The sequence below is a fragment of the Plectrocnemia conspersa genome, unplaced genomic scaffold (genome assembly GCF_051122295.1).
Source record: "Plectrocnemia conspersa isolate PC_06_02 unplaced genomic scaffold, ASM5112229v1 ptg000011l, whole genome shotgun sequence".
Classification (NCBI taxonomy): domain Eukaryota; kingdom Metazoa; phylum Arthropoda; class Insecta; order Trichoptera; family Polycentropodidae; genus Plectrocnemia; species Plectrocnemia conspersa.
In genome coordinates, this window is record NW_028277175.1 from 14,617,560 (window position 1) to 14,635,272 (window position 17,713).

At 31.8% G+C, this 17,713-nt stretch overlaps 2 protein-coding genes across 2 annotated transcripts; both read right to left on the reverse strand.

Moving 5' to 3' along the window:
• Positions 1 to 7,351: 7,351 nt before the first annotated feature.
• LOC148229614 (uncharacterized) lies at positions 7,352 to 9,013 on the reverse strand. Its single transcript, XM_088196895.1, has 5 exons — positions 8,864 to 9,013; positions 8,570 to 8,707; positions 8,429 to 8,502; positions 8,335 to 8,365; positions 7,352 to 7,769 (listed from the first exon to the last, which is right to left on the reverse strand). Exons 1-5 carry the CDS (start codon positions 9,011 to 9,013, stop codon positions 7,695 to 7,697), a joined length of 468 nt encoding a protein of 155 aa, XP_088053021.1. The 3' UTR covers positions 7,352 to 7,694.
• A 67-nt stretch (positions 9,014 to 9,080) lies between these two features.
• Positions 9,081 to 17,028, reverse strand: LOC148229615 (uncharacterized). Its single transcript, XM_088196866.1, has 9 exons — positions 16,825 to 17,028; positions 16,677 to 16,754; positions 14,430 to 14,537; positions 14,202 to 14,350; positions 11,955 to 12,116; positions 11,778 to 11,884; positions 11,593 to 11,704; positions 10,908 to 11,061; positions 9,081 to 9,405 (listed from the first exon to the last, which is right to left on the reverse strand). The coding sequence occupies exons 1-9, from the start codon at positions 16,930 to 16,932 to the stop codon at positions 9,196 to 9,198; spliced, it is 1,188 nt and encodes a 395-aa protein (XP_088052992.1). The 5' UTR covers positions 16,933 to 17,028; the 3' UTR covers positions 9,081 to 9,195.
• Positions 17,029 to 17,713: the final 685 nt, after the last annotated feature.

The window sequence follows — 17,713 nt, forward strand, 5'->3', positions numbered from 1 at the left end:
GTGACAAAAGAGTAACTGAACGGCCCACCACAATAGCCCTCGTTATGTCCAACGGAAAAAAACGGGACAATTAAACACGTTGTAAGTTCTCTCCGATGCAGAGAAAATATATATCTCTGTTGCGGAAATAATACACCATCGATGATAAGAAAGCACCGTTTAGCTACATTTAACCCGTTGTACAATTCGATCTTCGAAAGATGTCCATCAAGAAAATGCCATTTTCTGAGGCGTGGACATATTTTTTTGGTAATGATTGCCAGAGTTTTCCAAACCTATGATATTTAAGGCCGGTCTCCAATGGATGAGGGGCAGACGGTCAGAGGTGGCAAAAAAGACGACAGACGAAAAAACCCGGCCAAAGAGGAACGTTGCCAGATTACGAGATAAACATAGACTACGAGACCTCAGAGGACCATCCACTGGACATCATCCCTCCTCCACCTTCTCCACCAGCGCTCGAAGAAAAACGTATGTAATATTGTACAATAAATTATTAACAGTTTCCGGCTTCATTCTGGCTGCGAAGTCACACCTTTTAGGATTAGAAACATTAAAGTTTTTTTATTGAATTAATAATTACATGTTTTATTTTTATTTATTAATGTAAAATTGAACCATTATTAATATTTACAACATTGAAAATGTAATATGTATAAAATTACTAGTTTCAAAATAGACAACACCATCTTTTTAAGAATCGATTACTTGATATTTTTTAGAAAATACATGGGAGCAAATGGTTAAGGGAAACCAAATTACTTATAGGTTTTAGAATAAATTAAGAAAATTTAAATAAAAGGCAAAAATTTTTTGTAAAATCAATTAAATATTTATATTTATTAAAAATGATACATAAAAAATCAATATAATTTATATTGTTACTCATGGCTTTTATCTTGTATATTAGCCCTATTCCTGCATATTCATTGTAATTTATTAAAGGGGATATTACAATTCATGAGAAAATAACCAAATTCGTACAACAATATGAATTATAGAACAATAATAGCAATAACATTTTTTAGGCGATGATTTTTAATTACATATTTTAATTATGGCAATATTTACTACACACAGAAAGCACTACTTTGTGGATCTCCTTTAGATCTTTTGCCCAGAAAATGCTCACAACGGAGCGCTGCTCGTTAAATGTACGCTAATTGAGAAGTGCTGCTGCAGCAGCTGCTTCTCCGTTTTGCAGTGTGCGTCATATGACATCCAAATAGTGCTGCCATCTAGCAGTATTAGTTTCAATCTATTATACATATTTAAAAATGTTACCTTTTAAATCTGAGAGTCTAATAGAGCTGAAAGGTTACCCATATTTTTCGAGTTGAAGTTTTTGCTGCATTTTTTAACAGCAAAAAATATCTCGTTGAATACCATTAATCAGGAATAATGACATACTGCACAAAACGAATAGTCATCTCATTTTATATGATGCAGGTGGGAAGACTGCTACATAATAAAATAAATAATGACTCATAAAGTATGCATTATATAAACTTTGTGTTTGTGTTTTACTCACTCATGTATTATACAAAAACAAAGATCGCCCGAGTTTAATATCTAACAAGGTCTGTCACATAATCGATATTGGTTCGCCTCCGTCTCTATGGGGACGTGCACAATGCAGTCTCGCTCAACATTTGTTGAGCTACGTACCTGCGTATAAAATTAGTAAATCACTGAAATTGCGTATCAATGTAAAATATTTTAATTAATTATTGCGGGTTTTAACCCAATTGCGATTCAATTACAAAAAACCTTTACAAAATATAAATAAATATTTTGAAAATTTTAAAAGTTGCTAAGGGCCGTTGTTTACAACCCGTCAATGCTTGATAACTTTAGAGAGTCGCGATCGTGATCCTTATTTCTACCCGTTGCGGCCAGAAAGTCAGCGCTCAAGAACTCTCCTCTTGCACGAGCCATCCAGCTTCTTGTAAAGTGAATTTTGATATATTATTAAAGTGACATGCGCTCCACATACGAAGCCAAGAATCCTAGACGGATATTCAATCTTATTTACGGATATCGTATCTTTGCAGCAAAAACTAATTAAATTGACTTCTAATAATTCGTAAACGTACGACACAAACAGTGCGTGCCAAATACGCCTATAAGTTATTTAATAACCAAATCTTTTAACCCTTTCAAATACGATATCAAACATTATTTTTTTATTATACTCTACATTAAAAAATCATGGGTGACCTCGATAAACGTGTCAAACAATTAAACACGTTTAAAAAGGGGGACGTTATATCGTCAGGTGCTTATGGGGTGTGACATATAATAAATTACTATTTTTATTTGAAGAAAATTATGTAAGCGAGGCCAATGTGTTGTTTGAGGGAAGTAGACTGCAAATTGCACAGGGGTGGAAAACAACGCTTTATCTGAACTTACGATGTTGCCCTTGGTTACGGACAGGGGGCAAAAGATAATAAGAAATGAAATTGTGTTCCACATATACATACAGCTTCTCGGCCTCCCCTTTCTTATTATTTGCCACCCCTTTTGTGCGTCAATAATGTCTAATTAAATGCAAACGCGATAAATCTAGGCAGAATATCGTTTAATACGCTTGTGTGATAAATATTATATATATAATATATGGCATTGTTAAGAAAATGTTTGTAATATTATAATAACAGTATTCTGTCTGTATTAGGGTTTCTTACATTAAACAAATTTGCTTCATCCCGGATGTAATAAATAATGTAAATATTTGATAATAAAAGAACATGAATAAGGACAGAGAAGATTGATAATTTAAAATGCAACTCAATGCAATTTTAAAAGTGCTTGATTTGTTCACACTATGCGTAATTTCTTTCTCTTTTCATTATTACATGAACATATTGTTTTTTGTGCAATTACATTGATGTTTAACTTCAATGTAATTGCACAAAATTAGCTCCCATAGAGCTTTTAATGAGCTTGCCAAACACAAGGATGTTTTAGTCAGTGGCGTAGCTAGGGTATGTGCCACCCAGGGCGATCCTTAAAATTGCCCCCCCCCATGCATTTTTGCAGGGTCATAAAATCAGCATTTCTTAAAATAATAAATTGGTTATTATTAAGCTCTTCTTATTCGTGGTTTTATATATGTTTTAGTGCATTCAGGGTTAAGAACCACATTAGACGATCCCATCGCGAATATGCCGCCCCCAAGCAAGTGCCGCCCGGGGCGGCCCGCCCCCTCCGCCCCCCCATAGCTTCGCCACTGGTTTTAGTGATAGCCATGCAAAACTGAAAAATATGTAGATTGGTGCTCTTCTGTTTTAGGTGTGCACCATAATTTATTTTTTTAATAATTAATGATTTAATTTAACATATAGTGGGAATCTTTAATAATATGTCTGTTAAAGAGTGTATGTGTGTATGCATACTTTCGCCTCGAGTCGTCTCTGACCCTTTCGTCTTGAATCGGTTGATCGTCTGTCGAAGTGACAACGTGTCACATCTTTTACTCATGATTTTCTGGTGAATCACAGATGCGGATATTGCATCACTTGATTATTCAACTAACGAAATATGTTCAGGCCTTGAAGAAGCGAAACTGAAGGTGAACTTTCAAAGAACGTTAATGCAAGAAGTATATGACAATAGCGGTTTTTACGCAGGTTAGATGCATTGCCTATCGTTCATTTTTACGCACAAAATTGTAGTTTTTCTGTGTTAAATGCTCTGTGAAATCTCCAATTATAGCGCAATTGTAGTATTGAGTATTATTTTATTATTATTAGCTATTTTGTCAAAACGAGTTGCTATTTCCTTTTAATAATATTTGAAAAGGTCGCTTGAATGACCCCAGCGTTAACAGTACAGCTGGTTGGACCCCTACATAATAATATTATTAATAATCGTATTTACTTTAACGTATAATGTGTATTTTTCTGTATACGCTAGTCATCGTTAAAATCGGTAAAAAATATTGCGTACTTAACATTTTCTTACTGTGAATAAGTAATATAATGCTTTTAATATTTTAAATAAAATTCAGTGTTTTTTTCAGAATGAATCACTTTGATATTGTCGTTAATAATTTATCCCATAAAATTTGTTCACTTGTATGTAACGATAATATTGTTATAATTTTAGGTATACTAATTGTTTTACCAAAATAGCGATACCTTTACAAAAAATTAATCATAAGTATCCGCATGTGATTCATTTCGTAATTAATTATTTTATTTCCCATACCATAACGAAACTGTTTTATATAATATTTTGTACGCACGTATATTTTATGTAAACACGAAAAGAAAAACATTGGCTGAATTTATAAAATGTTAAAAAAACACAGTACTAGTTTAATAGCACTGATTTCAATACACTAATGTATATTTAGTGCCACAATGTCACCCAATTTTTTTTAGTCGAGTCGATGCTAAAAATTGTTAAAAATGTATGTCATTTAATTAAATACAATGAATAATGAAATCAAATTATCGGGTTATCCCTAAAAAAAAAACAATCTCGAATTAGGGTTCTCAATTACTCGTAATTTTCAACTATTCGAATATTGAGTAAAAATGGATGAATATTTGTAATTTTTACTCGGTTTTTACCGATATTAATTAATTTAACCAATTAGAGCAGAAAACCAATTAATTGCCTATAAATATAATTTAATTAAAAAGTAATTATTGATTAGTAATAATTATTTTAATTAATCATTAATTACTTTCATAATCGTTAAACTTTTGAATGATGTAAAATATGCAATTACTGATCAACGTGGGTGTCAAAATTAAAAATGCTTACATAATTTATTATTTTCCATACTTTGCGCTGCGATTGAATTAGCTTAGAAAAAAATAATGAAACATTTTTAAGTGGTGTGACTTCGCGCCAGTAAGACACCGGAAACTGGTAATGATTTATTATATAATATTACATATATAGCGGCAAACTATCGTTTTTCTCCGAGCAGTGGTGGAGAAGCTGGCGGAAGGATGATGCCCAGTGGATGGTCCTCTGAAGTATTGTAGTGATCATCTCTGGCAGTATCAGTCTCTCTTTCAGGCCGTCTCTGACCATCTGCCCTACGTCCACTGAAGTATCATAGCTAATGAAAACTCTTTAGCGAATCACAACCATACAATGACAATCCAGCCAATTGTTGCAATCGTTTCTTTGACCAACGAAATATGTCCACGCCTCTAAAAAATGACTTTTGCTTGATTCACATCTTTCGAAGGTCGAATGATGACTTAACGGTGTTGTTTATCGGTCGGTGATATATTGTTTCCGTGCTTGTTACGCAACCAAAAAATATTCTTTCTATGGGGCGGAGAATAATTACGTGTTATTTATGTGAAATCCTTTTTTTTCCTTGACGTAACAAGAGCTTTTGTGGTGGTCCGTTCCATAACACGCTTTTGTCACGTTCATCCTTATTATTGTTGTGGTTACGGTAATTACGTGCGCGAACTTCAAAAAGAACCTCACCTTAAATATTAGGTTGATGCATAAGTAACGTCGTCTTTTTTTAAGAAAACAAAAGTTAATATTTTTAGATAAAATTAATTAAATCAATCAACTACATATTTTCCATTTTAGCCAATGACTGTCTCCCATCTTTCTGTCAACTTTTTAATCCTATTAGAATAAAAACTTTCAAGTTTCGATGCAAGGAACGAATTTAATGCTGTTTTTACCTCATCTGTTGTATTATTTTTTTTCTATTTAAATAATTTTGTAGAGATAAAAACAAGTGAAAATCAGAAGAAGCTAAGTCAGGAGAATAAGGTGGATCCTTTAAAACATCCCAATTGAGCTCCTTTAATTTATGCTGTGTCGTCATTGCAGAATGAGGCCGCGCATTGTCATGATGAAAGATGACACCCTTGCGATTGCTAAGTTCAGGTCGTTTTCTTACGAGTGCCGAGTTTAATTTTTGCAGCTGTTCACAATATCTATCAGCATTAATTGTTTGGTTAGGTTGCAATAACTCGTAATAAGTAATACCCTTCATATCCCACCAAACACAAAGCATTATTTTTTTAATGATGTTCTGCCTTTGGAGTGGTTATTGGGACTTGTCCTGGCTTGACCCAGTGTCGCTTCCTAGTTTTATTGTTATAGACAACCAATTTTTCATCCCCAGTCACTATTCGAAGCAAAAAAGTTCATGCTTTTGTCTCGCACACAAAGAAACACATGTGGCAACTCGGTCCAGCAGGTTTGCGGGTGACAAGTTGTGCGGGACCCAAACGTTGTACTTGGAAACCATTCCACTGTGATTCTGATGCCTCACCACCGTAGATTGAATTATACCCATCTTCATTGCGATGTCCCTGGTATTTTGACGGAGATCAGTTTCAAGTATGTCATTCAGAACATCATTATCGGTGGTTGAAGGGCGCCGCACTCTTTCTTCATCAGCTGTTGATAAATTCCCAGATCTGAATTTAGCAAACCATCGTTGACTGTTTCGAACATCGATAGCACCTCTGCCGTACACATCACATATGTTTTTGGTTGCCAATGTTGCATTATGGCCTTTAAAAAAAATAAAAGTAAAAAATGTCGAATATGGACTTTTTTCTCTGACATTTTAAAAAATCACAAGGGCTCTGTATAACTCAACCGCTGACGATAGGCTAAAAAAAGGTTAAAAGAAACCCTCCTTTATATAATACAAATACAACATTAAGCACATATATTAAAACAGTTGGTTAAAAAAAATATATGATAGTCGATGTAAAAATACGACGTTACTTATGCATCAACCAATACTTTATAAATTATTAACGTTTGTTTTGCGCGGATTTGCGTATAAATTAAATAACTAGAAATAAATTAACCGCGATCGAATTATTGCACTGATTTAAATATACTATTTGCGTCTTAAACAATCGATACAAAAACGTAAAATGAACTTTACAAAAATTTACGACGCATACCTGTTTTTGAGATAAACATTAAGCGTTAATAAAGAGTGTGCCATTTTGTTATGTTCTGCGAATTTCGGTCTTGATAGATACCGCCTATAAACATTCTATTCACAACTATTTTTCGAAACGTCTCAATGTCTCTCATTTCACATGTAAATATGACTAAAACTAAAAATTATTTTTTTGTCTCATGTTTTAAAAGTTACGTTAATATTATTAATATTATTAATTTGTAAAAAGTTAATATTTTGAATAATAAATATAAAATAAATTATAATGAAAATATATTTTTCAAACTACACGCCTACTAGAGACATCTAGCGCCATACGTTAAAATTACACGTAAAATCAGTTTAATTTCTTCGCATTCAAATTAAATATTAAAGTAGGCAAAACACAATTGGATGTAAATGTTTTTATTGAATATTTATGGATTTATCTGTGATATTATTTACACGTAAGTATTACATTATATTTTTTAACATTCGCAAGATTCGCAATGATCTCCTGCTCGGTTAGTGGAGAAAGTGTGCCAAGGTAGTTGCCGGCAGCAAGTTTTACCGGTGCAAATTGTACATGCTTGTAAAATGCGACAGTCCAACTTTTGGTCGTCAGTTTATTCAAAGTAATTAAGCATGGAAGAAAATTAAGAAAACATTCGCAACACAACATTAGAAAAAAATATTCATGAACAAAATTATTTACAGAAAATAATTAATACAAAAAGTATCCAATATCATTTATAAATATTGTAATAAAAACTACACATTAATCGCTTTTTTACTTTTCAATTTTTGATTCGAGGTCTCTGATGCGTTGCGAAATATCCTCGTTGCGTTTTATCCACTCTGAACACTGAAATACCAAAAAATAAGTATATTTTATTAATTTTAGTAGCAATAGCATAGGCAACGCAAGTGCTAATTTTAAAGGTATTCCCTTTTAATATATCTGGCATATCCTACATGTCATATCTAGAATTAATATCAGATATACAACGTAAAATAATTTTGTATATGAAGATGATCTAAGGACATCTTCGGATTTTTTTATTAATCGAACTATGAAAAATAATATGAATTAAATGGTCGCCTCTAAAACTTTTACAGTAGCCGATCCTTTCGATAACTTTTTTGTACATTTCAGGCGGTATATACATTTCCTTTCTGTTTTCGAGGAAACATTTTCACTTTCCACTCAGTCCCCGAAGTGTGCACCAGTCGACTCGTCAACCTGAATTGCACATTGATCTATTTAATGCCAGATACGAGAAGCTGGTCTGGTTCGTATCATTTCAATTTAATCTTTTATATTTTTCAATAGTGACACATTATTAGATTAACCAAAGTATTATATTAAAAAAATTAAAGAACCGAAGTTATAAAGTAAAGAGTGAAAAAATTAAATTCATAATAAGTACCTTTTTATTATTTTCTTTTTCTAAATTCATTCTAAAACATTAAATAAAAATTATAATAGTTGGATAAGAGTATTTATAAAGTTGTAATTATTACCTCTGTTCAAGTTTTTTATGCTCGGATTTTAAATTCATATTTTTACACCATGCATCGATGCAACACTGTTTTTCCTGAAATATTAATTGTTAAATATTACTGATTTAAAATATAATTTAATGGCAAATTATAATTAAATACATTAGAATTAGCAGGAAATAAAAGGGTATTTTCAAATATTTCATGTACCAACGAAACTTCAAGTTTTTCAGCCAATTTCAGAAGATTTTTTGTGTTTTTTCTTGTTTTATTGATCCACTGTTCGTAAATATAAATTTTCTGAAATAATACAATTTTAATAAATTGTAATTTGCATCAAATTAAAAATTAAATGATTTTGGCTGTATTATTAGTATTTTTTTTTAAGAAGTTGTGATATATGCATAGAATATAATGAAATAATTTGTTTCTGGTTATATATATCTTTACTCAAACCTTTAATTGAGATTCTTTATCGTTCTGGTTATCCATGGACATTAGTTTCTGTTTGAATGTTCTATTTATGGTTTGAGCCACATCTTCTACAACATCGTACTGATTTTTCACTTCGTCGATTTTGTGTTCTGAGGTAGACGTAGATTCCATTTTAATGTATGGAAAATATATAATGTGTACTGTTGTCCGTTGTCGAGGAAACAACAAACAAAACAAGTTATTTAAATAAAAATATAAATTTATTATCGTTATTTGTTTTTTAATTTATTAACAAAAGCTATTGATACAATAAAAAAATATATTTAATTAATTATGACATTAATATTTTTAAATTATGATGCAATTCGTTCTCTATGCAGAGTTTTATACCATTCAGGATCAGTCTCTGTATATTTTTCCGGTCTTCCAGATTTATTGTTATAGTGAAACTCTGAAACGCCCCATCCAATGTCTTGATCTACTAGGTATTTAACGAACCTCTCTCTTAGTCTAGCGTCCCAATTGAAGCCTTTGAAATGTTCAGACTCGTATATAACATTAACCTGAAATATAAAACGCAACATGAGATTAAAAAATATCAGACGTGTCTATCTTTATGGTATATTTGGTAAATAAGCATATAATTAGTCCAGTGAAGTAAGCTACATTTTCGCAACGGCGCCGTTCCAACCGCCGACACTATTGTATTGCTTTTGCCGTGAATTTTTGACTTCTGAGAAGTGATAATTGTTTTTGCGCTCTCTTATTTAGCAAAATACGATTTAGAATTATCGCTAGTAGAAATATATATATCTATTGGTGAAAATGTATTTGGACTTAACTAGTGAAAATATAACTTCACTGAAAAATACACATTCACTGTAACATTTATGCCTGCACTACACTCTCTGGAAGTTGTCCGAACCGAAGTTACAACTGAAGTCGGTCTACGACTTCGGTAAGCGACCACACTGTCGCAAATTTCATATGCCGTCCGGACAGCGGCTTCTGTCACGTACAGCCGGCATATTTGCGCGCGATCGAAAAAAGTGCCAAATAATCGCAATTTTTAAATTGTCATATTATTAAAATTACGCTACTGATAATTATAAAATGTTGTGTGGGCACTCACCAATACAATATCAATGAATACTTTTCGGTCGTAAATATCCAATTTACGCAAAATCTTTGTAGGCTTTTGAAAAATGACATAAGGCATAAAATTGATACTTCAGAATACGAACACCACATCTGTGACTATCCTAGAATTTGTCGCCATTGATTCTAAATAAGAATTCGCTATGGTGTGACATTTATATAAACCGATCTAGGAAAATACATAATATATGAAACGATTTTTTTTAACAAAATCAAGTACCACTAATTATTTTTTAATTATTTAATTTTATATGAAAAAAATATAATAACGATTTCTGTTAGAAGAATATACTATTAAAAATATAATTAATCCCTTTTGGTGCCCTAAAATATTCAAAGATTCCCCGATAAGCATGTGGTATTATAACTTGACCACGTGACCCCGATGCAGCGCTCGACATGCGTGTTGACCATGGGACGCCTACGCGCATACTGAAATTGAACCGAGTTACTCGTTCTATCTCAGTTTGCGAAAAACCATATCATTATCCCTCTCATTCTCGTCACTTAACACGCGAGAGAGCAAAAAGGGAAGTATTTCACCGCTCGCGCTCGAAAGAGCAGCTCCGACTTTGGTCCCTTTGACTCCGGTCCTTTTACCGACAATGTTCGGAAGCGCTCGAAGCTGGCCAAGTTGACTGAATTACCCCTACTTTACCTCCCGTTCTCGGTAACCTCGGACAACTTGCGAGAGATTTTAGACCGAACTCGACCAAAATAACTATATTCTCCGTCCTTGGCCAACCTTGGCCAACTTCCAGAGAGTGTAGTACAGGCATAAAGGTCATTTGGTTTCATAATAACAATACTAGAACACGCGATTAAATAGGGAAGATAATTGCTTGAACTAATTTATGTTACAACCCGTCTGAAGTTTTATACATAATATCTATCAAAAAATAATTACCCGAATAACGTATTGAATACCGCCTGCTTCGATAGTAAATGCATAGTCTTGAGGTAAAGTACCATTTTCTCCATGCTGATATAGTTTAAAGTCGCAACTTTGAATTGGAATACATTCTTTGGAGTCTGGCAAACATACATATCCAACTTCGAATCTAAAATGTATATATATATAATATGTTTTAATTATTTATATATGTATGTGTAATAATTGGGGTACGATTGGTATTTAAGTATGAAAGGCTATGGTAAAATGACAGCACTTTCTGACGGCCGTTCTTGTTAGTACTGATATGATAATCTGAATGTAAAGATACAAGGCTAATAGATATAGAAACATGATGTTTCCGCTGTTTCTGCTAGGGTTTGCGTGACGTGGTAAGTTTAACAAATCTCAGTCACAACAACGTTGTGCTTAAACTGGTGGTCATTTTTTTCTTTTCAAGAAACTCGTCCTCAGGCTTACCAAATACATTGAGTTATACGTTTAATATTTCATATGTTAATCACAAAATAAAATGTTTTAGAAATACTTTAACTTTGTATCTTTACTTTCCGAATGTCGAATTTTGATTTTTAATTTTTCCTATATTTCTCTATAAGTTAAAGCTAAATGTATTTTAATTCGAGCGATTCTTATGAAGAAAATAAACTCAATTTTAAGTAAGGAGAACATGAAAAATTACAATGAAGCCGTGCAAGGTTGGCTGATTACGCCTACGACGATAGACATTCCAGATTTACAAAATATGTGATGAAAAGCATAGCGATGCATCAATTTCCAATCCCTCTGGTCACCTAGAAATATGCGTAGATTAGTTTATAATCATCTAGCACATTATAATATGCTATTTGTTAAAATTAAGCAAACCATAGCTGTGATCTCTAAACGAATCCATAGAGGTTTTGTACTCTTCTCCGTCTACGATAATATTTGCAGTCATTTTTCCGATTTGTTCATAATGCGACTGATGTGCACTAAAATACATACACATATAATTTTTGTGTGCCTATATTATATGTTTATAGTGTGTTGTATATACCATACCTGCTCAAGTTCTTGAAGAGCTTCTTTCCCCATGTCTCCCTAGCTATAGATCGAGCAATGGTGTGAATGTCCAGATCGGTATCATAATTAAAACAGTTTGATTTCGCTTTCCAACTGCCTTCAAATTTCACGTCTACAGTCACATCCGGATTATCTTCAAATCTGAAATGTTGATATTATAATATGTGTAGATCAATAAAAAATGTGAAGTCTTTGACATAGTGTCAAAGGTCCAATAAAAATTTGACTAAATCTATCGATCTATTCAAACTACAACTAATAAAGTTTGGATAGATCGTCACTTAAAATTATGAGATTATATCCGAAGTAAAGAATATCTGTAATATAATAAACAAATTGTAGAGATTATTATTTTGATATCATCTACGATTTGTGAGATAGTATATAGATACGTGCTGTCATCGTATCATTGTTTGCGTTACTTTGCTTCCAAATCTCTGAAGATGGGGTTAAATTCTTGGATTTCAGATTTTGACGTGAAGTAAAAAGCGGTTGCTTATTAGATCTTTTAAATCGATACTCATGCGTCCCAAGTCGGAAGTGAAGTAGTTTTAAAATCTAGTTCTTGAAGGAAGTGTAATTCAATGGAACTCTCGTGAGTACATTACATTCGCTTTTCGAGATAAGGGAACTGCTTGACTCTTTATTACTCATGGCCAATGCAAATATTTGGGGCGGAAACATGTTGTGAAAAATGTTGAAGTCTGCTACTTTTGTTGCGTAACGATTATCTATTAAAGTTGTAATTTAGGTTCCTGCTGAACCTGCTGACCACATTCCAATGGCTTGTCGGCACTTATATTGGTCCCTTTAAGCTAAATGTATTTTTTTATGTTTTGGTAGAGTTATTAAAAAGTGCACTTTTAAGTGGCCCTAATCCACCCAAATCTCCAATCCTCTTGCGCGCTTATATAGGATGTCCCAAAATTAACGAACGAAATTAAATTCAACGAACTCTCTTCGCTGTGCATGGTCATTCGGCTTTAGTTGTTGTGTTAATTGAATTTTTTAATCATGGAGACATATCTTTTGAAGTATACGATATAAAGAGCTTCTTGAAATTTGCAATTCTTCCGGGATTTTCACCAACACTCTCACGCACTGCTTCGATATTGACATTTGAACGGCTTGTTTTTGGACGAGTAGTGTATTTAGCGTCTCCAACTGAATTTTTCAATTAATCTCTTCGCAGTTACGAACTTAAAACACTATTCCGACCATATTTTGTATTAAATTTTCGAATTGCGGCCGCCAAACTTTCATTATTTTTCAGATATTGTTCAATAATAAAAACACGCTCCATTTTTACTAACCCTAAACGCTCAGCTGTCAAATTTTTTTTTCAGGGCTGCCAACATTTACACTCACAAATGACGGCAAATTCAAATCTTGCGTTAATTTTAAAACACCTTTATAATATTGGCGTAACGAATAAACTTCATCTGCAAGTTGCAAATACTTAAACAATTGGTTTTAATACTTTTTATATTTTTTAAATTCACTCTGCACTTTAACAAATAAACTGACAAAGACAATAAAAACCAGCAATAATTAGAAAATGAAAAGTAGTTGGTAATCTAACAATAGAAGAATATTTAACACAGTAAAAAATTCACCAAAATGAAAAATATTCTGTTATGTGCAAAACATAAAGCATAATAAATAATTGTGCTATAGTTTACAAGCACATGTGTATGAAATAATAAGAACAGATAAGCACTTTAATGACATGTTCACTGATATTTTACCAATAACAGTAGTCTCAAGAAGTTAATAAGTAGACAGTTGGTGATAAAAAGTATTATAACAATAGCAAATAACTATTTAATACATAGTAAACAATAAAAATTCAACTTGATCTCTATAGTAAATTGTCAAGAGAATTAATATTGAAAAAAAAAACATTTTTGTTGCAATTAAGGATGTATATTAAAAGCATTTTTAATGTTTAAATAAATAAAAGTTATACATAAATTGTGAAAGGCTATTAAATATTTTATTTGCGGTATTTAATCTTATCTTATCAATTGAGTAAATTGATTTTATCGACTTTTTACAAAGATTGGCTCGTTTTAGAATCCACAAAATATTTGTTATATAGTCGATTGAAATTCGCAACTGCATTTTATTCACGGCTTTTTATTGAGATAAACAATAAAAACTTGTGAATGGAATGAAAGACAAACAAGAAACTTTGAAAGTTATAGTATATATGTAGATAGTTACCTCATTTTCCCTTCGAATGATACATTCCATTGTTCCATAGGTACCACTGGGGTAAACTTTATACCTTCGACGTCGAAGTGATTTCTATTTGTTCCAAATAACAGCGTATCAGGAACTTTGTTACTGCATAAAACACCTTTTCCAGGAATCTTTGAATATATAAAATAGATTAAATAAATATGAAATTTGTTCCAAAAATAATTCTTCAAGTATATGTGATGTATTTACAACTAAATAAAACAACCCGTTGGAAATTCCCATTGGTCTTCGTTCAATTCCGGCTGCCATATAAAAACCATCATAATTTGATGCGGAGAAAAATACTGCATCAAACGCCTGAAACAAAATTAGACAATTTTGATGACAACTGAATTAACACTTATTCAACATCATTCTTAAATTCAGTTTTCATTACATTTTTTTAATCCTTAACACCCTTAAATATATAGTTTAAACTTTGTTTTATTTTTTTCAATTTTTCATTCACAATGTATCATATACAATACCATAAATTTAAAAATGTGTGTATTTGACAGCCCTGTCTTAAAATTGAATATTATAATTTATAAATAACTCAACAAAGATAATATATTAAATAAATATTTATTATCTTCATAAACATCTGTAATTTTGATAAAAAAAAGTAAAATGGACCGCGGGGCAAATAGTAGATATGATCGCATTTGATTAATTAGTTTTTTAACTAAAAAAACAAATTATTAAATCGTATCTCTAAATACAAAGGTTCAATGCAGGATTTAGACAACCACGGGCCTCTAAATCCAAATACGCGAAATTATATCCACGACTTTTTTTGGTCCCACAGTATGGAACTAAAACTATATCACACAACATTGAAATTACAGTTTCCAATTCGAATACAATACCGAAATAACCTAATTAAAAAATATGCGTTTTTATGTAGTGCTTATTTTAAGCTTCTTTGGTTTTATAATTTTAATATAATTACTTTTTCATATGATTTTTTATATATTTCTTCACATCTGTTATTTTTGTCTAGTCCGCGATTTATGTCCAAATTAATTTAGTAATTATGTTTTTATGTTTTTTCTCTCTTTAATATTTGTAACGTAATCACTTTGGTTGATTCAATTTTCGGTATACATAACTCTTGTTTTTTATACGTGTTTATGACGTTGTGCCTTATCTCAAACATGGTTACGTAATTTCATAACAATAATATTTTCATTAAAATTTCTTTTAATGGTAAAAATGGTATTTAATGATATTTGGTAATAAAATAAAAGGAGCACGAAGGTTATTTAACAATTAATTCAAAATCAAATGAGCTATTTATGTAATATAGTAATATGGTTTTAAAGAAAGCAGTTAATGTTGCATCATTAATTAAATCATTTTGATATTATTTCTTGAAACGACATTATCACATTGGCCTTCTTCAAAATTTGTCTAACAAAGATAGCTAGATTTATTTTGGAACAAATAACAATACTAAATGAAATATATACACTTTACTTCAATTTGTATTCACTTCACTTCTATTACATGATATATTCTGAATGAAAATTGAGAAAATAAAACAAAGTTTGAACTATATATTTAAGGGTAGCTAAGGTTTAAAAAACATATAATGAAAATTATGTTGAATAATAGTATTAAATCATTTAAGCATCAATAATTTGCTCTAATTTATCACAAATAGGTGTGATAGTATTTATTTACATGTAAATACATATTAAATGTAATTAATTCATTAAAATTTTCAGTACTAAATAGTGGGAATTTTGGGTACTAAATTGTACTAAAACCTAAGTAAAAAAGTTGGGTCAGTACTCATACTCGTTTGATTTTAGAGGAATATTCTATCAGACGTAGAAAGTTTTTTTTTGCTTTGTAACACATACATAAGTAAAACATGAACTACAATAATAAAAAATTACAAGACATTGAAAATGTCGATCTGAGTTCATCGACCAATGGAGATTCAAATATAACGATGAAATAATAGCTTTAAAAAAAAATCGTATTGGCATTAGAAAATCGCAAAAAATTCTATAAGCTAACCAAAATCATATAATAGTAATCTATAGTCCTCTATCTCCATAGTCCTCTAACCTAATTTACATTTTTTTTATTTTAATTATATTTTTATAATCGCGCGATGCTGTGGGCGCGCAAATGCTAGCCGCACATATGAGGCTGCGCGATTATGACGGCGCGTTTATGTCTGCGCACTTTTGCCCGGCGCGCAAAGGTGGGGACACCATGTAATATATAGAAGTCACTACGTTATAAGAGGTATTTTTGCGTTTTAATCGTCCTACAAATGACTAAGAAACACCAAGTTATGACAATCGGCACATACTTATAAACATAAATTTGTCTAGTGTAATTATGTACATACAATGTATTCAAAAGTAATTTTATTATTGCTATTTCAAATGGATCCTCCTGTACATACGTTCATTTATAGAAGTAAAATAGTATACTTACATTGAAATGATCCGATAGAGGTTGCGATTTTTCTTTCTCATCACATAAGTTATTCGTTTGGAAGATTGAACTCGTCAACTAAAATAACGCTAATCTTGTTTATATACTATATATGTATGTGTATATAAGTTAATTTTTATGTTCTTACCTTTTTGATATATAAAAATAATACAAATACGATGTATTTTAAATAATACCATCTTCCCGGTTGCGTGTAAACGTCACAGATAGGCTTTAGATCTTCCGAAAAAAACATTATGTGATTCGCCGTTGACTGTTCGTGAAGCACTATCCGAAATATATTTTTATTTGCGTTGATATCAGTAGTAATTAATCGCACACGTAACTTTTTTATCTGATACATACTGGCAGTTTCGAGTCAGTTATACGATAAAGACGACAGGTGTTATATTTTTATTCCATTTCAAGTAAACAAAGAAATGTATTTATATTTAAATATATTAGAAGGGTTCAAAGGAGAAGCAGCTTCTGGTAAAAAATCTATAGATGCTTTTTTTGTGATGCAAAGCAGAAAATGGAAGTAATGTTGATCACTATCATTGTGCCATATGAAAAAATTAACAATAAGGTGATATACTATGTAAAGATTTAATTAATAGCTGACCTAATCTAACCCACAATATTTTAAGTAGCACCGGCGAACGCATTGGCTTTGATGCAATTTGTTTTGATACGTCACATAGTTAGCAAACGAGTCAAACGATATCCTTTAAAACATCACCGGTCATGAAAATAGTACCGGAACGACGTTCTGGCCCCACTACACCACTGGTTTTGAGGCTGAAGGGGTGTGATTTGGCAGCTAAAATAGATGCAGAAAAATCCGGTAACTATTCATTTTTATTATGTACAATTACCGCAAAGAAATAATTTCGCGTTGTATTCCGTAGACTGAGTGCAGCTAGAAAAGCTGGGATGTCATCGTGATTTCCTCTGGACGATGCGCTGTTATATCTCATGTGTTTCTTTCGGTTTGGTGTCTAAGCTCGTCTCTGATCACCTGCTGTCTCGAATCG